Source organism: Hyperoodon ampullatus (genome assembly GCF_949752795.1).
Source record: "Hyperoodon ampullatus genome assembly, chromosome: 1".
NCBI lineage: Eukaryota > Metazoa > Chordata > Mammalia > Artiodactyla > Ziphiidae > Hyperoodon > Hyperoodon ampullatus.
The window spans coordinates 42,172,330-42,195,937 of record NC_136914.1 but is presented as its reverse complement, the minus strand read 5'-3'; the positions used below and the strand labels follow the sequence as shown (position 1 = coordinate 42,195,937).

Here is a 23,608-nt window from a genome sequence, read left to right as displayed (position 1 = left end):
TGTTATTTCCTTCTTGTTTAAAAATTAAGTATCTCTTGTTTCTATGGATATAGCCTGTTGACCCAGCCATATGGCATGTGTGGTGTGTGTGTGTAATTTTTAAGGAGTTTTTCATGTGTTTTAGATATAAGCTGTTTGTTGATACATATGTTGCAAATACCTTTTCTGGTGCTCTTGTTGCTTTTTCACTCTCTTAATTTGTCTCTTGATGAACAGAAAAAATTTAACATACTCTGCTTTATTGATCTTTCTAGTGTGGTACTGCTTTTGTGTTCTCTTTAAGAATTTTTCTCTACCTCAAGCTCATGAATGTATTCTCCTATGTTAGTGTATAAAAACTCCATTTTCTACTTGCAACACTTAGAGCTATAGTCTTCGCAGAATTGAGTTTGTGTAACACAGGAGTCAGTTTTTCCATGTGTGTATTAAATTAACCTTTAGCCATTTATTGAAAAGACTGTCCTTTCATTACTGTTTTTTTGTGCCATCTTTGTCATGAATCATCAATGTTTGTATGGTATTTCTAGATTCTCTATTTTTTGTTCTCTTCCACTAGTCTTTATGGCAGTATAACATTGTTGTTAATTATGGCAGTTTTATAAAATGTTTTGAGATACAGTAGAGTAAGTCTTCCCTCTTGATTTGATTATAAAGTCTTGGCTAGTTTTGGCCCCATGCTTCTTTTGCCTTGTATTTTCATTAAAATTGCTAGAAACAGCTTTTCAAATTTCTCCCCTCCCCCAAGTGTGGGGATTTTGATTGGGGATACAGTTGACTCTTGAACAACACAGGTTTGAACTGCACGGGTCCACTTATACGCAGATTTTTTTTTCAATGAACAATACTGTAGGATCCACGTTTGGTTGAATCTGTGGATGTGGAACCGTGGATATGAAGGGCTGACTGTAAGGTTATATGCAAATTTTTGACTGTACAGGTGTCAGGACCCCTAACCCCTGTATTGTTCAAGGGTCAACTGTAGATTGCTTTGGAAAGAATTGACATGTTTACAACACTGGGTTTTCTAATCTAACAGTGTAGAATATTCTTTTATTTATTGTGCCTTCTCTAATTTATCTCATTATTTAGTTTTAGGTTTCTGTGTATTGGTCTTGTGCATTTTTTATTACATTTATTCTAGGTATTGACTTTTTTGATGCTTTTATAGCCTTTTTGAAAATAAATAGTATCTTAATGGATGTTGCTGGTTTGTAGAGTGCAGTTGAGTTTTGTATACTTCTTGGTATTCCCACCTTGCTGAACACTTGCTAAATATGTATTCAACCACTTTGCTCAATTCTTTTTAATCCTAATGCATTTTAATGTCAATTTATGCAATCATATCATCTGTAAATTCTACTTTTAATATTATTTTTCTAATTCTTATATCTTTTATTCTTTTTCTTTATTGCACTTGCTAAGACCACCAGTAAACTGCTAACTAAAAGTGGTGATAATGGGTATCATTGTCTAATTTCATAGTTTATTAGCTTTTAATAATTTATGATTAAGTAGGATGTTCACTGTAGTTTTGTTTTTTGTTTTTTTTTGCGGTACACGGGCTTCTCACTGTTGTGGCCTTTCCCATTGCGGAGAACAGGCTCTGGACGTGCAGGCTCAGCGGCTATGGCTCATGGGCCCAGCCGCTCTGCGGCATGTGGGATCCTCGCGGATCGGGGCACGAACCCGCGTCCCCTGCAACGGCAGGCGGACTCTCAACCACTGCACCCCCAGGGAAGCCCATTCACTGTAATTTTTATATTGATAGTTTAATCAGATTAAGGGTTTTCTTCCATTCCTAGTTTGCTAAGAGAGTCTGTTATTTTTTTATTTTTTATTTTTTTTGCTGTACGTGGGCCTCTCACTGTTGTGGCCTCTCCCGTTGTGGAACACAGGCTCCGGATGCACAGGCTAAGCGGCCACGGCTCACGGGCCTAGCCGCTCCGCGGCATGTGGGATCTTCCCGGACCAGGGCACGAACCCGTGTCCCCTGCATCAGCAGGCGGACTCTCAACCACTGCGCCACCAGGGAAGCCCTGTTATTTTTTAACATGAATAAATGTTGAGTTTTATCAAATGCTTTTTTTCTATTAAGATGAGTATAAAATTTTTGTCCTTTATTCTGTTAATTTTGTAATTGCATTGATGGTTTTTCATATTACCACCTTTGTATTACTGGAATAAGCCCAAGTAACTTGTAATATATTATTATTCTTTTTATATATCCCTATTTCTGTTTGCTGATATTTTACTTAGGATTTTTTGCATGTGTGTTTGAGTGAGACTGACCAGTAATTTTTCTTGTCAAGTTTTGATATAAAGGTTATGTTGGCCTCATTAAAGTTTTGGGGGATTATATTCTCATTTTCTGTTATTTAGAAGAGTTTATTTAAGATTGGTATTCTTTCTTTCTTAAATATTTGGTAGAATACATCTGAGCCTGGGGCTCCTTTGTAGGCAGTTTCATTTACTGATTTAATTTCTTTAATAACTATAATACTCGTCTGATTTTCCATTTCTCTTTTTATCAGTTTCTGAAAGATTTTTGGTAATTTGAATATTTTATCTAATTTTTCAAATTTATTGGCATACAGTTCAGAATATCTTTTTATGAGGTTTTAATGTCCATTTAATGTATTGTGATGTCTCTTTTCCATTCCAGATACTAGTTGTTTGTGTTGCCTCTATTTCATGAATAGTCTTGTCCAGGGATTTATCAATATTTTCTTTGAAGAAAAGAACCAATTTTTAGCTTTTTTGGTCATCTCTCTCATACTTTTTTTTTCACTATCAGTAACTTCTTATCTTTATTTTTTCCTTCTGCTTTCTTTGGGTTTCATTTGCTTTTTTCTTTCTAACTTCTTTTTTTTTTTTTTTTTTTTTTATTAGTTTCTGCTTTATAACAAAGTGAATCAGTCATACATATACATCTGTTCCCACATCCCCTCCCTCATGCATCTCCCTCCCTCCCACCCTCCCCATCCCACCCCTCCAGGCGTTCACAAAGCACCGAGCTGATCTCCCTGTGCTCTGCGGCTGCTTCCCACTATCTATCTACCTTACGTTTGGTAGTGTATATATGTCCATGCCTCTCTTTCCCTTTGTCACAGCTTACCCTTCCCCTTCCCCATATCCTCAAGTCCATTCTCAAGTAGGTCTGTGTCTTTATTCCCGTTTTACCCCTAGGTTCTTCATGACATTTTTTTTTTTTTAAATTCCATATATATGTGTTAGCATACGGTATTTGTCTTTCTCTTTCTGACTTACTTCACTCTGTATGACAGACTCTAGGTCTATCCACCTCATTACAAATAGCTCAGTTTCGTTTCTTTTTATGGCTGAGTAATATTCCATTGTATATATGTGCCACATCTTCTTTATCCATTCATCCGATGATGGACACTTAGGTTGTTTCCAGCTCCGGGCTATTGTGAATAGAGCTGCAATGAACATTTTGGTACATGTCTCTTTTTGAATTATGGTTTTCTCAGGGTATATGCCTAGTAGTGGGATTGCTGGGTCATATGGTAGTTCTATTTTTAGTTTTTTAAGGAACCTCCATACTGTTCTCCATAGTGGCTGTACCAATTCACATTCCCACCAGCAGTGCAAGAGTGTTCCCTTTTCTCCACACCCTCTCCAGCATTTATTGTTTCTAGATTTCTTGATGATGGCCATTCTGACTGGTGTGAGATGATATCTCATTGTAGTTTTGATTTGCATTTCTCTAATGATTAATGATGTTGAGCATTCTTTCATGTGTTTGTTGGCAGTCTGTATATCTTCTTTGGAGAAATGCCTATTGAAGTCTTCTGCCCATTTTTGGATTGGGTTGTTTGTTTTTTTGCTATTGAGCTGCATGAGCTGTTTATAAATTTTGGAGATTAATCCTTTGTCAGTTGCTTCATTTGCAAATATTTTCTCCCATTCTGAGGGTTGTCTTTTGGTCTTGTTTATGGTTTCCTTTGCTGTGCAAAAGCTTTGAAGTTTCATTAGGTCCCATTTGTTTATCTTTGTTTTTAGTTCCATTTCTCTAGGAGGTGGGTCCAAAAGGATCTTGCTGTGATTTATGTCATAGAGTGTTCTACCTATGTTTTCCTCTAAGAGTGTGATAGTTTCTGGCCTTACATTTAGGTCTTTAATCCATTTTGAGCTTATTTTTGTGTATGGTGTTAGGGAATGATCTAATCTCATACTTTTACATGTCCCTGTCCAGTTTTCCCAGCACCACTTATTGAAGAGGCTGTCCTTTCTCCACTGTACATTCCTGCCTCCTTTATCAAAGATAAGTTGGCCATATGTGCGTGGGTTTATCTCTGGGCTTTCTATCCTGATCCACTGATCTGTCTTTCTGTTTTTATGCCAGTACCACACTGTCTTAATTACTGTAGCTTTGTAGTATAGTCTGAAGTCAGGCAGCCTGATTCCTCCAGCTCCGTTTTTCGTTCTCAGGATTGCTTTGGCTATTCGGGGTCTTTTGTTTTTCCAAACAAATTTTGAAATTTTTTGTTCTACTTCTGTGAAAAATGCCAGTGGTAGTTTGATAGGGATTGCATTGAATCTGTAGATTGCTTTGGGTAGTAGAGTCATTTTCACAATATTGATTCTTCCAATCCAGGAGCATGGTATATCTCTCCATCTATTTATATCATCTTTAATTTCTTTCATCAGTGTCTTATAATTTTCTGCATACAGGTCTTTTGTCTCCTTAGGTAGGTTTATTCCTAGATATTTTATTCTTTTTGTTGCAATGGTAAATGGGAGTGTTTTCTTGATTTCATTTTCAGATTTTTCATCATTAGTGTACAGGAATGCCAGAGATTTCTGTGCATTAATTTTGTATCCTGCTACTTTACCAAATTCATTGATTAGCTCTAGTAGTTTTTCGGTAGCATCTTTAGGATTCTCTATGTATAGTATCATGTCATCTGCAAACAGTGACAGCTTTACTTCTTCTTTTCCAATTTGGATTCCTTTTATTTCCTTTTCTTCTCTGATTGCTGTGGCTAAAACTTCCAAAACTAGGTTGAATAAGAGTGGTGAGAGTGGGCAGCCTTGTCTTGTTCCTGATCTTAGTGGAAATGGTTTCAGTTTTTCATCGTTGAGGACAATGTTGGCTGTGGGTTTGTCATATATGGCCTTTATTATGTTGAGGAAAGTTCCCTCTATGCCTACTTTCTGCAGGGTTTTTATCATAAATGGGTGTTGAATTTTGTCAAAAGCTTTCTCTGCATCTATTGAGATGATCATATGGTTTTTCTCCTTCAACTTGTTAATATGGTGTATCACATTGATTGATTTGCGTATATTGAAGAATCCTTGCATTCCTGGAATAAACCCCACTTGATCATGGTGTATGATCCTTTTAATGTGCTGTTGGATTCTGTTTGCTAGTATTTTGTTGAGGATTTTTGCATCTATGTTCATCAGTGATATTGGCCTGTAGTTTTCTTTCTTTGTGACATCCTTGCCTGGTTTTGGTATCAAGGTGATGGTGGCCTCGTAGAATGAGTTTGGGAGTGTTCCTTCCTCTGATATTGTTTGGAAGAGTTTGAGAAGGATGGGTGTTAGCTCTTCTCTAAATGTTTGATAGAATTCGCCTGTGAAGCCATCTGGTCCTGGGCTTTTGTTTGGTGGAAGATTTTTAATCACAGTTTCAATTTCAGTGCTTGTGATTGGTCTATTCATATTTTCTATTTCTTCCTGAGTCAGTCTTGGTAGGTTGTGCATTTCTAAGAATTTGTCCATTTCTTCCAGGTTGTCCATTTTATTGGCATAGAGTTGCTTATAGTAATCTCTCATGATCTTTTGTATTTCTGCAGTGTCAGTTGTTACTTCTCCTTTTTCATTTCTAATTCTACTGATTTGAGTCTTCTCCCTTCTTTTCTTGATGAGTCTGGCTAATGGTTTGTCAATTTTGTTTATCTTCTCAAAGAACCAGCTTTTAGTTTGGTTGATCTTTGCTATCGTTTCCTTCATTTCTTTTTCATTTATTTCTGATCTGATCTTTATGATTTCTTTCCTTCTGCTAACTTTGGGGGTTTTTTGTTCTTCTTTCTCTAATTGCTTTAGGTGCAGGGTCAGGTTGTTTACTCGAAATGTTTCCTGTTTCTTAAGGTGGGATTGTATTGCTATAAACTTCCCCCTTAGAACTGCTTTTGCTGCGTCCCATAGGTTTTGGGTCGTCGTGTCTCCATTGTCATTTGTTTCTAAGTATTTCTTAATTTCCTCTTTGATTTCTTCAGTGATCACTTCATTATTGAGTAGTGTATTGTTTAGCCTCCATGTGTTTGTATTTTTTACAGATCTTTTCCTGTAATTGATGTCTAGTCTCATAGCATTGTGGTCGGAAAAGATACTTGATACAATTTCAATTTTCTTAAATTTACCAAGGCTTGATTTGTGACCCAAGATATGATCTATCCTGGAGAATGTTCCGTGAGCACTTGAGAAAAATGTGTATTCTGTTGTTTTTGGGTGGAATGTCCTATAAATATCAATTAAGTCCATCTTGTTTAATGTATCATTTAAAGCTTGTGTTTCCTTATTTATTTTCATTTTGGATGATCTGTCCATTGGTGAAAGTGGGGTGTTAAAGTCCCCTACTATGATTGTGTTACTGTCGATTTCCCCTTTTATGGCTGTTAGTATTTGCCTTATGTATTGAGGTGCTCCTATGTTGGGTGCATAAATATTTACAATTGTTATATCTTCTTCTTGGATCGATCCCTTGATCAGTATGTAGTGTCCTTCTTTGTCTCTTCTAATAGTCTTTATTTTAAAGTCTATTTTGTCTGATATAAGAATTGCTACTCCAGCTTTCTTTTGATTTCCATTTGCATGGAATATCTTTTTCCATCCCCTTACTTTCAATCTGTATGTGTCTCTAGGTCTGAAGTGGGTCTCTTGTAGACAGCATATATATGGGTCTTGTTTTTGTATCCATTCAGCCACTCTGTGTCTTTTGGTGGGAGCATTTAGTCCATTTACATTTAAGGTAATTATTGATATGTATGTTCCTATTCCCATTTCCTTAATGGCTTTGGGTTCGTTATTGTAGGTATAGTCCTTCTGTTGTGTTTCTTGCCTAGAGAAGTTCCTTTAGCATTTGTTGTAAAGCTGGTTTGGTGGTGCTGAACTCTCTCAGCTTTTGCTTGTCTGTAAACGTTTTAATTTCTCCATCAAATCTGAATGAGATCCTTGCTGGGTAGAGTAATCTTGGTTGTAGGTTTCTCTCCTTCATCACTTTAATTATGTCCTGCCACTCCCTTCTGGCTTGTAGAGTTTCTGCTGAGAGATCAGCTGTTAACCTGATGGGGATTCCCTTGTGTGTTATTTGTTGTTTTTCCCTTGCTGCTTTTAATATGATTTCTTTGTGTTTAATTTTTGACAGTTTGATTAATATGTGTCTTGGCGTATTTCTTCTTGGATTTATTCTGTATGGGACTCTCTGTGCCTCCTGGACTTGATTAACTATTTCCTTTCCCATATTAGGGAAGTTTTCAACTATAATCTCTTCAAATATTTTCTCAGTCCGTTTCTTTTTCTCTTCTTCTTCTGGAACCCCTATAATTCGAATGTTGGTGCGTTTAATGTTGTCCCAGAGGTCTCTGAGACTGTCCTCTGTTCTTTTCATTCTTTTTTCTTTATTTTTCTCTGCATCAGTTATTTCCACTATTTTATCTTCCACCTCACTTATCCGTTCTTCTGCCTCAGTTATTCTGCTATTGATCCCATCTAGAGTATTTTTCATTTCATTTATTGTGTTTTTAATCGATGCTTGATTCATCTTTAGTTCTTCTAGGTCCTTGTTAACTGTTTCTTGCATATTGTCTATTCTATTTCCAAGATTTTTGATCTGGGAAATAGAATCTTGGATCAGCTTTACTATCATTATTCTGAATTCTTTTTCAGGGAGACTGCCTATTACCTCTTCATTTGTTAGGTCTGGTAGGTTTTTATCTTGCTCCTTCACCTGCTGTGTGTTTTTCTGCTTTCTCATTTTGCTTATGTTACTGTGTTTGGGGTCTCCTTTTTTCAGGCTGCAGATTCGTAGTTCCCGTTGTTTTTGGTGTCTGTCCCCCGTGGCTAAGGTTGTTTCAGTAGGTTGTGTAGGCTTCCTGGTGGGGGGGACTAATGCCTGTGTTCTGGTGGTTGAAGCTCGATCTTGTCTTTCTGGTGGACAGGTCCACGTCTGGTGGTGTGTTTTGGGGTGCCTGTGGCCTTATTATGTTTTTAGGTATCCTCTCTGCTAATGGGTGGGGTTGTGTTCCTGCCTTGCTAGTTGCTTGGCATAGGGTGACCAGCACTGTAGCTTGCTGGTCGTTGACTGAAGCTGGGTGCTGGTGTTGAGATGGAGATCCCTGGGAGATTTTCGCTGCTTGATATTATGTGGAGCTGGGAGGTCTCTTGTGGACCTGTGTCCTGAAGTTGGCTCTCCCACTTCAGAGGCACAGCACTAACTCCTGGCTGCAGCACGAAGAGCCTTTCATCCACCCGGCTCAGAATAACAGTGAGAAAAAGTAGAAAGAAATAATTAGTAGAAGAAAGAAAGAGAGATTGAAAGAAAGGAAGAAGGGAAGTAAGGAAGGAAGGAAGGAAGAAAGAAAGAAAGGAGGGAGGGAGGAAGGATGGAAAGAAAGGAAAGAAAGGAGGGAGGGAGGGAGGAATGAAAGCAAAAGGAAGAGTGAATGGAAGAAGAGAGGGAGGGAGGGAGGAAGGAAAGAAAGAAAGAAAGACAGGAGGGAGGGAGGGAGGGAGGAAGGAAAGAAAAAGAAAGTGGAAAGAAGAAGGGTGGGAGGGAGGGAGGGATGGAGGAAAGAAAAAGAAAGAAGGAAAGGAGGAGCGGAGGGAGGGAGGGAGGAAGGGAAGGGAGGAAAAAAAGAAAGAGCAGGTAAAGTAAAATAGAATAAAGTATGAAATATAGTAGCGTTATTAAAATTAAAAAGTAATTATTGAAAAAAAACACGGACCGAAAGAACCCTGGGACATATGGTGGAAGCAAAGCTATACAGAGAGAATCTTACACAGAAGATTACACATACACATTCACAAAAAGAGAGCAGGGGGAAAAATCAAAAATCTTGCTCTCCAAGTCCACCTCCTCGATTTGGGATAATTCGTTGTAAAAAGAGGAAAAGGGCGAAAAGTCTGAAATCTTGCTAAGTCCACCTCCTTAATTTGAGATAATTCGTTGTAAAAAGAGGAAAAAAAAAAAGGGGGGGCAAAGTCTTAAATCTTGTCCTCAAGGTCCACTTCCTCAATTTGGGATGATTCGCTGTCCATTCATGCACTCCACAGACACAGGGCACATCAAATGGACCGTGGAGCTTTAATCCGCTGCCTCGGAGGCTGCACAGAGAGATTTCCCTGTCTCTGCTCTCACAGCTCCCGGGTCTCAGCCTTGGACCTGGCCCCGCCTCTGCGCGTAGGTCGCCGGAGGGCGTCCGTTCTTCGCTCAGACAAGACGGGTTTAAAGGAGCCGCTGATTCGGGGGCTCTGGCTCACTCAGGCAGAGGGGAGGGAGGGGAATGCCCTCTCCTCGCGCACCAGGCAACAAAAGGGAAAAAAGTCTCTTGCCTCTCCGGTAGCTCCAGACCCTTTCCCCGGACTCCCTCCGGGCTAGCACTAACCCCTTCAGGGTCTCTTCCTGCCGCCAGCCCCAGACCTCTCCCTGCGCTCCGACTGAAAGCCGATACCCGAGCCTCAGCTCCCAGCCCCGCCCGCCCTGGCGGCCGAGCAGACAAGTCTCTCGGGCTGGTGTGTGCCTGAGGGCACCGATCCTCTGTGCCAAAATGTCTCTGCTTTGCCCTCCACACCCCTGTTGCTGTGCTCTCCTCCGCTACTCCGAAGCTTTCCCCCTCCGCCACCTGCAGTCTCCGCCCTCGAAGGGGCTTGTAGTGTGTAGAAACCTTCCCTCCTTCACGGCTCCCTCCCACTGGTGCAGGTCCCGTCCATATCCTATTGTCTCTGTTTATTCTTTTTTTCTTTTGACCTACCCAGGTATGTGGGGAGTTTCTTGCCTTTTGGGGGGTCTGAGGTCTTCTGTCAGCATTCAGTAGGTGTTCTGTTGGAGTTGTTCCACGTGTAGATGAATTTCTGATGTATCTGTGGGGAGGAAGGTGATCTCCGCGTCTTACTCTTCCGCCATCTTCCTCCGGCTCCTCTAACTTCTTATAACACCTAAATCTGTCACTTTTAGACATTTTTTTCTCTGATGTATTCATTAATAAATCTCCTTCTAAACATGACTTTTAGCTGTATCCTGCAAGTTTTAATTTGTATAATTTTCATTATCATTCAGTTCAGCATATTTTCTCCAAGCTCTCATTTCTTCTTTGACTGATGAGTCATTTAGAAGTTTATTTTTTTTTATTTTTAGGGGAGTTTTTCTAGTTTTCTTTGTCATTGATTCCTAGCTTAATTCCATTGTGGTCAAGGAACGTACTCTGATTTCAATTCTAAAAATATGTTATATATTAGCCAGCTCATGCTTAATTACTTTTTATAAATGTTAAATATGTACTTTAAAAGAATGCAAATTCTATAGTTGTTTGGTACAGCAATCTATGTATATTAAGGTTTGCTAATTTGAATGTGTTATATATACTTAATGATTACTTTGTTTTTATTCATTACTAATAGAGCTATGTTAAAATCTCCCACTTTGATTACAGATTTGTTTATTTCTTCTTGTAGTTCTTACAACTTTTAATTACATATATTGAGGATATATTTTCATGTGTTTCATCTTTCTGGTTATTTGAAACTTTTATCATTATGCTGTTCTTATTACTTTCATATTAGTATAGCTACATGAAAAAAATATAGCTGCGTGAGTTCTGTTTTGGTTAGAATTTGCACTGTATATCTTTTTCTGTTTTTTTCTGTGTTAAACCTTTCTGTATCCCTATATCTTAGTAGTTTCTTCTGCCTTCTTATTTCGGGTTTATTTTGTTCTTTTTCTTGTTTGAAGTAACAATTTAGATTGTCAATTTGAAATATTTCCTCATTTTCAATGTAAGGATGTAGCACTATACACTATAATTTCCCTCTCAGAACTACTTTAGCTGCATTCCATACATTTTTATATGTTGTATTTTCATTTTTATTCTGTCCAGTGTATTTTTTAAAAAATTTCCTCTGAGTCTTCCTCTTTGACTCATGGATTATTTAGAAATATGTTACTTAATTTCCTGTTGTCTGTTACTAACTTTTTGTTTGATTCCAGTTTGGGACCAGTTGGGAAACATTCCGTATTATTTCAGTTCTTTTAAATTTCTTGAGGTTTGTTTTATTGTCTATCTTGGTGAATGTTCCATGAGTGCTTGAAAAAAGTATATATTTTGTGGTTTGTTGGGTGGAGTATTCTACACATGCAAATCAGGTCATGCCGGTTGCTGGTGGTATTTAATTCCTCTATATTTTTTGTAACTTTCTATCTAGTAGTCTTACCAGATGTTGTAGTGCTGAAATTGCCAACCATAGTTGTGGATTTGTCTGTTTCTCCTTTCAGCTTAGTCAGTCTTTGCTTCATGTATTTTGAAGTGGTGTTGTTTGATGTATACATATGTAGGATTGCTACATCTTCTTGATGAATTGAACTTTTTATCATTGTGTAATAACCTCCCTTGTTCCTAGTATCTTTTTTGCTCTTAAGTCTACTTTATCTGATGTTAACATAACCACTCTGCTCTTTTTTGGTTTGTTTAATGTTTACATACTCTTAGATTCAGCTTCACTATGTGTATGTGAAGTGAATTTCTTGTATTAGTGTACAGTTGACTTATATGTCATGATTTTTATCTACTCTGCCAAGATTCCACTCATTTAATTTGTGTATTTATTAGACCATGTACATTTAAAATAATTATTGATATGTAGAACTTGAATCAGCCATTTTGATACTTGTATTCTGTTTGTTTCCTTTGTTTCTCCTTCATTTATCTTTTCTTGGTTTCTTGTGGGTTACTTAAACATTTTTTTAGGATTCCATATTATTTTATTTATGCTGTTTTAGAGTATATTGTCTTGTATAGTTTTGTTAGTTATTACTTTAGATATCACAATATACATATGTAGCACAGTCTGTTGATAATGGTGTCTTATCACTTTAAGTGAATTATTGATGCCCTACTTCCATTTGTGTCCCTTCACCTTCCCCACTTCAAAAAAAAATTTTTATTTATTTATTTATTTATGGATGTGTTGGGTCTTGTTTCTGTGCGTGAGCTTTCTCTAGTTGTGGCAAGCGGGGGCCACTCTTCATCGCGGTGTGTGGGCCTCTCACTATCACGGCCTCTGTTGTTGCAGAGCACAGGCTCCAGACGCGCAGGCTCAGTAATTGTGGCTCGCGGGCCCAGTTGCTCCGCGGCATGTGGGATCCTCCCAGACCAGGGCTCAAACCCGTGTCCCCTGCATTAGCAGGCAGATTCTCAACCACTGCACCACCAGGGAAGCCCCCCACCCTCCCCACTTTTAAAATATTATTGTCCCTAGTATTTCCTCTACCTGTACTAAGTACCACACAGGTGTTACAATTTTTGCTTCAGACATCAGATACGATTTAAGAAGCTTATGTGGAGAAGGTTAATCTGTTATATTTATCCTTAATATTAGTCATTCTCTGTTCCTTCCATTTTGATGTTCCATTTCTTCTGTTATGTTCTTTCTGTTTAGAGAGCTTCCTCTAGTAATTCTTTAAGGGCTGGTCTGCTAGCAACAAAGTCTTGTAGTTTTCCTTTGATAACATCTTTATTTTTCCTTGATTTATGAAAGAAAGTTCTGCTGGACACAGAATTTGAGGTTGACAGTTCTTTCCTTTTAGCACTTTATCACTTCCTCTGGCACCATGGTTTTAGAAAAGAAACTTATTGTTCCCCTTTAGGTAATGTGTCATTTCTCTGAGCTTTTTGGGATTTTTGTCTTTAATTTTTAGCAGTTTCATTATGATATGGTTTGGTGTGGCTTACTTTGGTTTTATTGTTTGAAGTTTGCAAATCTTCTTAAACTTGTAGATTTATGTTATTTACTAAATTTGAGAATTTTTAGTCATTATCTCTTAGAATTCTTTTAAGTCTACATTCTCTTTCTGAACTCTGATGATATGAATCTTAGATCTTCTCTTATAGTCCCACAGGTTCCTCAAGCTCTGTTCATTTTTTTTTTCAGATTTCTTTTTATTGTTCCTGTTGAGTAAATTCTCTTGATTTGTTCTCAAATTCAATCATTTTATCTTTGGTTATCATTATTATTGTGCCCTTCCACTTCTTTCCTTAGGTTTTCTGTTTTTTCAGTTTTCAAGAGAATTTGTAATTACTTTTTGTAGCAGCTCTATGATGGCTGCTCTAAAATTTCTGTCAGATAATTTCAACATCTGAATCATCTCTGTGTTGTTGTCTGTTGGTAGTCTTTTCTCACTTAAGTTGTGATTTTCCTGGTGTTTGGTATGACCAGTGATTTTCAGTTGTGCCCTGGATATTTTGAATATTCTGTTAGGAGATTCATGACCTTTTAAAAACCTCAATAGCAGGCAGCCAATTTAGGTTTAGCATGTGGGTTCTGTTGGTCCTCCCAGGCTCAGCTGGCACCCTCTCTGTGGGGAGACCAGGCCCAATGCTGCCAGCCACTGGGAGGTGTGGGAAATCAGAACTTTCCTTGCATGCCTCGCCACCCTGGGTCTATTCCTGGTGGCTTCAGGGCTGTCTTGCACTTAGTGTGGCATGTGTGGGAGATAAAAATGGGAGAATTGTTTTTATCACATTATAAGTATGATGCTGAAAGACGTATTAAGATGTCAACTGCTGTTCTTCTCTTCATAATGAGAATAGACTTACCTTCAATTTTGATCCATATCCTCGTGCTGTGTCTAGGACCATATAGATTTATCTATTAAACAGTCTTTATATGATTTGATAGTTGGCCCATATAACTCTGTATTCCTCTCCTTTGTCATATCATTGGCTATGCAATTTTATCTTTGAAAAAAGTCAATTTTAAGTATGTGCCACACATGAATGTATTATTCTCCTTGTAAGAAATACTTAAATTCCGATTAAGACTAGATTTTCCTTTGACCACTACCTTTAATTCCAGTCCCCTCCGTGTAAGTAAACACACTTGTAAGTTGGGTGTGTATCCTTGTAGACATGTCTATAGACATTACATATAAAAATTATACCGGTAGAAATTTTATGGTATTACTTTGCGTGTGTGTTTTAAATTTTTTTCTAATAAAATGTATCCTATTATTATAATGTATCTTATTATTTAATTAAAATGTATCTTATATATTTTTCTACTTTTTTCTCATTCAACAGTATTTCTTATATACCTTTCCACTTTAGCACACACGTTATCTTTTTTCTTTTAAACTGTAGCATAGACTTCTGTGAAATGGATAATAACCATGTACCATTGTTTTTGCTATTACAAACAATGGCATAATGAATATCTATTTGAATGCTGCTTTAAGCAGATAGGGCTGATCCCAAGAAATAGAATTGCTGGGTCACAGGAACATGAATGTTTTAAATTTTAAAAGATGGTGTCAGTTTGTCCTCCCAGATAGCTGTACCAATTTGTATTCCCACCAGTTGTACATGCAAGTATCTGTTTCTTATCACCTTCACCAACACTGATATTAGTAAACTTAAAAATATTTTTTGTCAATCTGGATAAAGACATGCTATCTCATTTTTTAATGTTTCCTGGTTACTGGTGAGATAGAGTGTCTTTTCCTATGTTTTTGTTCTTTGGTTGTTGTTGGGGAATATTATACGTTTTACTTACACTGATATATTGTGCTGTATCAGTTAAGATATGGGAAGCGTCAGAATGTTGACATCACCTTACTTGTCTTATTTTGATACTTTTTGTGCTTTCTGAATTTTTAACTATTTGCTAATAAGGATCCCAGCAGCTAAAAAGTTCCTTGTTTACTCTTCATTATATTTATAGAATGAGCTTTCCATTTTTTGAGATAGTTGCCAAGATTCTGGCATGGCACTCCTAGCAGGCATGATTATTTTCCAGGATTCAATGTGTTGAACCAGCTGGATGGTTTGTTTGTCATCTTATGATGACCTTCATATGGCTGTGCACAATAACGTTCATTTCACTTTGTGAAAAGCATGGCTGCTAAAACAGGCATCCTTTAGGTAGACTTCAGAACATTAAAATGATTAGTAAAGTGAAACTTTTTTAAAGGTCTTGGATACTGTGGTCAAAATTTCTGTGGCTGGATGATGATGGAGTGTTTTTGTTTTAAAGGAATACATTTCTTATCCACTAATTCCCTGGGTAAATCTGCAAACTCTAATCAAATTGTTCTGTAACTGCAAATGTGTTTAAAAGGGAGAAGAAAAAGAGGAAGTTAAATCTTAACTTAGTAATTTTCTTTCATCTGATAGTTTGGTAACATTTAGTTCCGTAGTATTGACAATCATATCTGAGCAGTTAATGTTTAACCAGTGCCTTCCTTTTTTCTGTATAATGTAGCTCCAATCTCTTGCTTTGCATTGACCTTATGAGAGAAAGAGTAAAATTAGGAAATGAAAGCCCTGTTAGAAAATTCAGTAATTTTTATTATGCATGCATATTTGTTTTTTTCTATTTTAAAAATATTTGAATATTTTATTCATCAGTGTGTTGAAACTTCACATAGTTTTGATTTTCCAGCTGGGAACAAGGCTGGGTCAACACAATTTATATGTGTAATTTTTTTTTTTTTTTTTTTTTTTTTTTTTTTTGTGGTACGCGGGCCTCTCACCGCTGCGGCCTCTCCCGTTGCGGAGCACAGGCTCCGGACGCACAGGCTCAGCAGCCATGGCTCACGGGCCCAGCCGCTCCGCGGCACATGGGATCCTCCCAGACCGGGGCACGAACCCGCATCCCCTGCATCGGCAGGCGGACTCCCAACCACTGCGCCACCAGGGAGGCCCTATATGTGTAATTAAGACATAACATCTTACTTACGTTTTTTTTTTTTTAAACATCTTTATTGGAGTATAATTGCTTTACAATGTTGTGTTAGTTTCTGCTGTATAACAAAGTGAATCAGCTATATGTGTACATATATCCCCATGTCCCCTCCCTTTTGTGTCTCCCTCCCACCCTCCCTATCCCACCCCTCTAGGTGGTCACAAAGCACCCAGCTGATCTCCCTGTGCGATGCAGCTACTTCCCACTAGCTATCTGTTTTACATTTGGTAGTGTATATATGTCAGTGCTACTCTCTCATTTCGTCCCAGCTTACCCTTCCCCCTCCCCGTGTCCTCAACTGCATTCTCTATGTCTGCGTCTTTATTCCTGTCCTGCCTTTAGACACTATAAAACTCTTAGAGGAACACATAGGCAGAACACTCTGTGACATAAATCACAGCAAGATCCTTTTTGACCCACCTCCTGGGGAAATAGAAATAAAAATAAAAATAAACAAATGGGACCTAATGAAACTTAAAAGCTTTTGCATAGCAAAGGAAGCCATAAACAAGACAAAAAGATAACCCTCAGAATGGGCGAAAATATTTGCAAACAAGCAACTGACAAAGGATTAATCTCCAAAATATACAAGCAGCTCATGCAGCTCAATATCAAAAAAAAAACAAACAACCCAATCCAAAAATGGGCAGAAGACCTAAATAGATATTTCTCCAAAGAAGATATACAGATTGCCAACAAACACATGAAAGGATGCTCAACATCACTAATCATTGGAGAAATGCAAATCAAAACTACAGTGAGGTATCACCTCACACCGGTCAGAATGGCCATCATCAAAAAATCTACAAACAATAAATGTTGGAGAGGGTGTGGAGAAAAGGGAACCCTCTTGCACTGTTAGTGGATGTAAATTGATGCAGCTGCTATGGAGAACAGTATAGAGGTTCCTTAAAAAACTAAAAACAGAACTACCATATAACCCAGCAATCCCACTACTGGGCATATACCCTGAGAAAACCATAATTCAAAAAGAGTCAGGTACCACAGTATTCATTGCAGCACTATTTACAATAGCCAGGACATGGAGGCAGCCTTAGTTAAGGTTTTAAATAGGTACTTTTTAATAAATACTGTGTAAGTATAAATGCCACTACTGAATTTCCTCATGTTCTTTTTGGATATTAGTTACATGTTTTATGAAGAACTCTTTGTCAACTTCCTTCAGCTTCTAAATCTTCATTATATTTCAGTACTATATTTTTAAGTCAGTTTGTGGGGCATTATAGCTGAAGAGAAAACAGAAGCTGATTTGACATTATAAAGCAAATGATACTGATTTTAGAAAGACATGAAAATATGTTTAAAAGAATATACATTTTTTCCAGTTCATCCAGAGCAGCTTCCTCCGAGGCCATGGATTACATTAAAAGAACGAGACCAAATTCTGCCATCAGGTAAATAGTTTTTCTTATTCTTCCTTGACTATTTTCAGATATACTTGAAATGCCATTTGGGCTTTGTGATAAAATTGACAAGCCTTCATTTTACCTCCCCTGAGTAGATGCGTTTAAAAAGACTGATCAGTAGACTTAAAAGTCTACCCTAAGGCTTATGTACAGGGATCTCATACCTTTCACAATGATGCAGCTCTTGGTTTTAAAATTAGTTCTTGTAATAGAGCTTTCCAAATGGCATCTTCACATAGGGTTTGGTGATTTAAGAAAAATGAGTAGTAATGAACTTTCTTCTGAAAAATTTTAAACTACTTAGATACTTTATCTTTCTTGAGTGGGTAGGCTGATAACGCTTGTAGAAGAATAATTTAGACTGAGTTCAATTTACTGTATTGGAAACAAAATATGATACCAGGCCAAGGGTATAGAAATGATATAGGGTGAAGATTTGAGCAGCTTAATTATATGATTTAGCATTTCTAGAACTGCAGTAATGTAGGAAATATAAACCTTTATCTTTTGGTGCAGACCAATGATGATTTGACATTTATAGGGCTTCTTACTGCTTATTAGACATTTTATGATTGGGAATTCTGCTTAAAATAAGTTGTTACGAATTAATATTCCTCTTAATCACAAGTGATAGTTTTCATGATACCTAATTTTGTTTTAAAAATGAAAATTTTACTGTTTTAATATGAATACTGATACTTAATTTTAAAGGGTAAACCACAGAATTTATTATGTACTCTTACAACAGTATAAAGCCCGTCTTTTTTTTTTTTTTTTTTTTTTAATTTAAGGTAAGAAGTGGAAGGATTCAGAAAAAATCATTTGCTTAGTTATCGGGAGATGTGGGAAGTGTAACGTGTTCATGGTTCTATTTATATTTTAATAACACTGAGAAATATCATATCAGTACATTTCTGTATCTTCTAGAGGTAATAATTTTAAAACCACCACACTCTGGAGCCATAGTATCAGCCTGTTCTACGAGGTACTGTATCAGTGTTATCAAGAATAACACTTCTGTTATCAGGATTCACATTGATGGTCTGAGTAAAATGAATACCTCAGTTTTTCTACAGAGCCTCAAGTTAGGCAGATTTATTTTATGTTTAGCGTTCCTTAATGTGTAATTAATTATTCCCATTCTGGTATTAAAATGATATTAAAAACACCATTTTCTAGTTCTTCAAAGTAATCCCTTTCTGAGCACGAGTTAACATAATCTTGAAGAAGATCTTTCCTAATATCACATACCTTCATTTCCATTAAGAAGAGGAACAACAGAAACAAATTTTCATTAGTTGTTGAATTCTCAAGTAATGTGTTCTTGGGTTTTCCTTTTTGAACAACCACTATGGAGTTTTCTTGGGATGTCTGACTTCTGGGAGTAGAATCAGTGCTACAAAAAAAAAAAAAAAAGATATTAAAAATGCCTTTTACTTCTGATGCATAGGCAGATGTGTATAATAACTAACAATGGTTAAGGGTGATTTATAGCCACAAAACTATAATGGTAATTAAACTATGTAAGAATTAATCCCAGATAGTGAAAAGAGGTACCAGTATACAAAATGGCCACCATTCAGATTTCCAGGGGACCGTTGAACTAAGTTTCTCTTAATACCTTTCCCATCATCTGACTTTGAATCAACTTCAATCAAGTGTTACTTCATTCTTGGATTCCTCACCTTTTATTAAGTACTTGATTCTCAACTGTGTCTGCCCGTTATAATCACCTGGGAAGCTGTTTAAAAATATTAATACCCAAATCCTAATACACTAACTTAATTAGTCTGGAGTAAGGCGCTGAGTATCAGCATTTTTTTAAAAAAGTTCTACAAACTGATTCTAATGGACAGCCAGGATAGAGCATTAATGATAAAAATCAGGGCTTTTCAAACTGGTGTGCATGTGCATATGAATCACCTGGGGATTTTGTTAAATTGCAGGTTCCAATTCATTAAGTCTTTGTGAAGCCAGAAATTCTTCAGTACTGAGTTCCTAGGTGATAACTGATGCTGCTGGTACTTAGAGCACATTTTTGAGTAGCAGGGATACAAGCTGCGTTTTCCTATTAGTTTGCTTGTAGTCCTTTTATAGGCATTTTAAAATGAGAATTTAGTTTTAGAAATGAACATTTGATTTGGTAAAAAAGGATTCTCTTATGACTGAACTTTGTTAGTCCATATTCTTCTGGCTTAGAGCAGTGAGAGCAGTAAGAGGCCCAAAAAAGTATTAAGTATGGATATTTTGTTAATACAAGTTAATGAAATTAGAGCCTTTTAATGAGAAAAATTAAAATTTACTTTTATTCCATTTATAGAGAAAAGTTTTGCTCAGTAAATTATGTGCAAAAAAATGTCATTCTGATTTAAAAGTTGAATTTTTATTTATTAAAATATTCTAAAAAAATCACAAATATGAAGTATTAGTCTAATTCTCGTAAAAGAACTTTGGTGTGATGGATTCCAGTGAAGTTTTATAGGTATAGTTTAATGGAATCTTGCCCAAGGCATTTCACGATGATGATATTTGGGGTATGTTTATGTGGCATGTGTGTTTGTGTAGGTGTATATGTGATATTACTTTGGAAAACATTGCCTAATTTTCTCCCTTTTGTCTGTTGTTTTTTTCTCCCACTTCTTAGCATCATTCACGGTTATGTGTTACAATGTGTTATGTGATAAATACGCCACCCGGCAGCTATATGGCTATTGCCCATCCTGGGCATTAAACTGGGAATACAGGAAAAAGGGAATTATGGAAGAAATTGTTAACTGTGACGCAGATATCATTAGTCTTCAGGTAACATATAGAAATTAAGTTGTCTTTAACTTAAAGGTGAACCTAAAAATTATAGAAGATCTTACTTTTGGGAGAGTTCCTGTGTTCGAAGGAAAACCCAAAGCAATTATTTTCTCTCCTCTTAAAAAAAAAAAAAGGATAATTGTAATAAGCACCTCAGATATTTCTACAGTGAAACTGTTTTGCTAAGTATAGCCACCAACTTATACTCATTTACTGTTTTCTTACGTGAAAGTAATCGCACCACACTATTCATGCTAATTCATTTTATGAACAAATCATTGGTCTTGCCGAAAGAGAAAACTGCAGAATATTGCATCTCTAAGGTTTATAAATTTAACTTATAATGGGATCTGTAAAACAGAATTACTTGCCCACCGTTGTTCTTTAATGATAAACTTTTTTTTTTTTAATGTGGACCATTTTTAAAGTCTTTATTGAATTTGTTACAATGTTGCTTCTCTTTTGGTTTTTTTGGCCAGGAGGCATGTGGGATCTTAGTTCCCTGAATAGGGATCCCACCCAGGGATCGTACCCACACCCCTTGCATTGGAAGGTGAAGTTTTAATCACTGGACCGCCAGGGAAGTCCCAGTGCTAAACATTTTAAACATTTAAAAATATTGTACTATAAATCATGCATTTTTGCCTTATTTTAAAAGCAACCTCAGAAATCTAGATACTTTATAATGAATTTAACTGACAAAGTACCTTTCCATTGAAATACTTGTCTTATTGCTTCTTTTCAACACTCAGCTAATGAATGGCCAAGAAGGTTTATGCATAGTTTTTAGTACTTTTTCCTTAGCAACTTTCAAAGCATATTAAATGCTTAAAGGTATTTAAAAATTTTAAGTGTTATAATGTCATACCTCCTTTTCAGCATAGCTTACGAAGAAAGCTGTTACTTTTTATAATAATTTTTTTGTACTAGAACAGCTTGATTATTTATATTTGTATTATTATCCGTGGTTCATTTGACTTCCTAGGAAATAACAAGAAGTCTTCAGAAATTAAATTTTCTTTTAAACACTGACAACTGACACAAAATTGGGGGGAGGAGGAGGCAAATAACCGTAGGCTTGTTGTAGTTACTTAATTGTCCTCCTTTTGATTCAGAAGTAAAGTGTAGTATCAAGTATAAAAAGCATCATAATTTTAAAAATATGTTCTTATTATAGTAAGAACATATTTAAAGTAATATTATATTATAAAGTGTTCTTTCTAGAGAAGTTGGAAATTTTGAAAAAATATAAAGAATAATGGAGGAAAACACCTAATCCCATATCCCAAATATAGTTGCTGGGTTAAAACTTCTGAAGTATTTCTTGTACACTTTAAAAAAAATTCACTTGCCTATTTATTTACAGATGTGTACAGATATGTTTTCAAAATAGAGATCACACTATTGATGTATTTTGTACCTTGTTTATTGCACTTAATATACTTTCCATGTTACTAAAATTCCTCAAAGCCAATTATATGAATATATATTAATTGATTTAGCATTTTCCCTACTGTTGGACATTCAGGCTGTTTATATTTTCACTGTTACAAAATCATGTTGTGTTGAGCATTAGCATACATAAGTCATTATCTTCACACTTGATTATTTCATTTGGAAAGATTTGTTAAAAATATGTTGTGGGTCTAACTTAATAATTATGACTTTAACACAGACCATTGGATTATTGGTACTCAGGTACCTAAAAATTCCTTAAGTAGAATTTTTTGTTGGTAGATCTTAAGCTTTTCACTCTTGAGTATCATTTCTTTCTACCACAGTTGAGAAATTTGAAATAATTTTTTAAATTACCTCTTTTTAATATAAAATTTGCTATTCCATATCACCTAATCTATAATATGACCAACTTTCAATTGTTCATTTACCAGTTGAGGAAGTGAAGTATAGTGGAATGAATTCTAAATTGGGAGTCAGGAGACTTGGGACCAACTACCTGTGTGAGCATGAGAAAATCACGTTACTTTCTGGTTCTCTTAGGTTTTAACAAGCTGCCATTGTCAAATGGTGGCTGCTATCAATAAGGTAAGGTACTTAGATAATATTTTTTAAGTGAAGTATTTTAACTTGGTCACACCTTACTCACAATGCTGCACGTTTTTATATCTTAGTTTTCCTCTGTCATGTCAATGATAATGTTTCTTTCGTCTCAGGAAGTGGAAACAGAGCAATACTTCACGCTCTTTCTGCCAGCATTGAAGGAGCGTGGATATGATGGATTTTTTTCTCCAAAGTCACGTGCCAAAATCATGTCTGAGCAGGAGAGAAAGCATGTGGATGGTTGTGCAATATTCTTCAAAACAGAAAAGTGAGTTAAGGAAATGAAGCATAATAGTGTACTTATTTCTTTAATTACCACACATTTGAAATTGTCTTTGGTTTGACCCTGAAATAGGCAGGTAATATAAAAGTTTAAAACTACTGGTAATGTTTTATTTCTTAGGCTGTGTATTGAAAATAAGAATGTTTACTGTATTATTCTTTATGCTTTTTTTGCCAAATTACATGAAAAATATTAAAGAGTATATACTTGAATATGATACTGTATTTATATATATATTTTCATGAAGTACAATATTAGTTTCTGTGTAAAAAAGAAAGTAGACTTTTTTTGGTAGTTGACGTTTTTCAGAATCATTCATTTTATGAACTTTTCATCTTTTTTTTTTTTTTTTTGCGGTATGTGGGCCTCTCACTGTTGTGGCCTCTCCCGTTGCGGAGCACAGGCTCCGGACGCACAGGCCCAGCGGCCATAGCTCACAGGCCCAGCCACTCCGCAGCATGTGGGATCTTCCCAGCCCGGGGCATGAACCCGTTTCCCCTGCATCGGCAGGCGGACTCTCAACCACTGCGCCACCAGGGAAGCCCGAACTTTTCATCTTTTAAAATTAACATTCTATATGTTTATTTAGTCATTCATTCACTAAATGTTTACTGAGCATTTGCTTTGTGACAAATGCTGTGCTAGTCACAATAGTCTCAAAGACATACAGTTTCTATCCCACTCAGAGCTCTAGTAGGAAAATCACAATCTAATATGGTATATATGAGATGGAGATATGCAAGGATAGATAAGGGAGGACATGCACAGAGCTTATGGAGGTAGGGCGTTAAAGGATTGACTGAGACAGGACAATGGAAAGCGGTCATGACCTGAAATGGAAAACAGAAAACATGACCTTTGTTTTTTCAGGGCTGTAATATAGTTGATGAAAATACAGTCAAAGATAAGAAGATGATGACTGCTTATTAAAATACATGAACAATCTTGTAGAGACCTCTGTGCTTTAGTATTCTTGAGTTTAAAATGGAAAAGAGTATCTGTTCAGAGTTAGTGACAAGAATTAAAGGAGATAATGAATGGATAGGTACTTCAT

General features: G+C 36.4%; 1 protein-coding gene across 4 annotated transcripts in view; it reads left to right on the top strand.

The window, feature by feature from the left end:
• The window catches only part of CNOT6L (CCR4-NOT transcription complex subunit 6 like), a gene marked incomplete at both ends in the record, with an annotated part of 71,765 nt that overhangs the window by 28,558 nt on the left and 19,599 nt on the right, over window positions 1-23,608 (top strand). For 2 of the 4 annotated variants that reach the window (XM_079704440.1, XM_079704441.1), the window contains 3 exons: window positions 17,328-17,396; window positions 20,053-20,210; window positions 22,385-22,539. In XM_079704440.1, coding sequence (XP_079560566.1) covers window positions 17,328-17,396; window positions 20,053-20,210; window positions 22,385-22,539 — 382 coding nt within the window. Of the gene's footprint in view, window positions 1-17,288; window positions 17,397-20,052; window positions 20,211-22,360; window positions 22,540-23,608 lie in introns of all 4 variants that reach the window. The other 2 variants (XM_079704442.1, XM_079704439.1) reach the window with 2 other exon arrangements.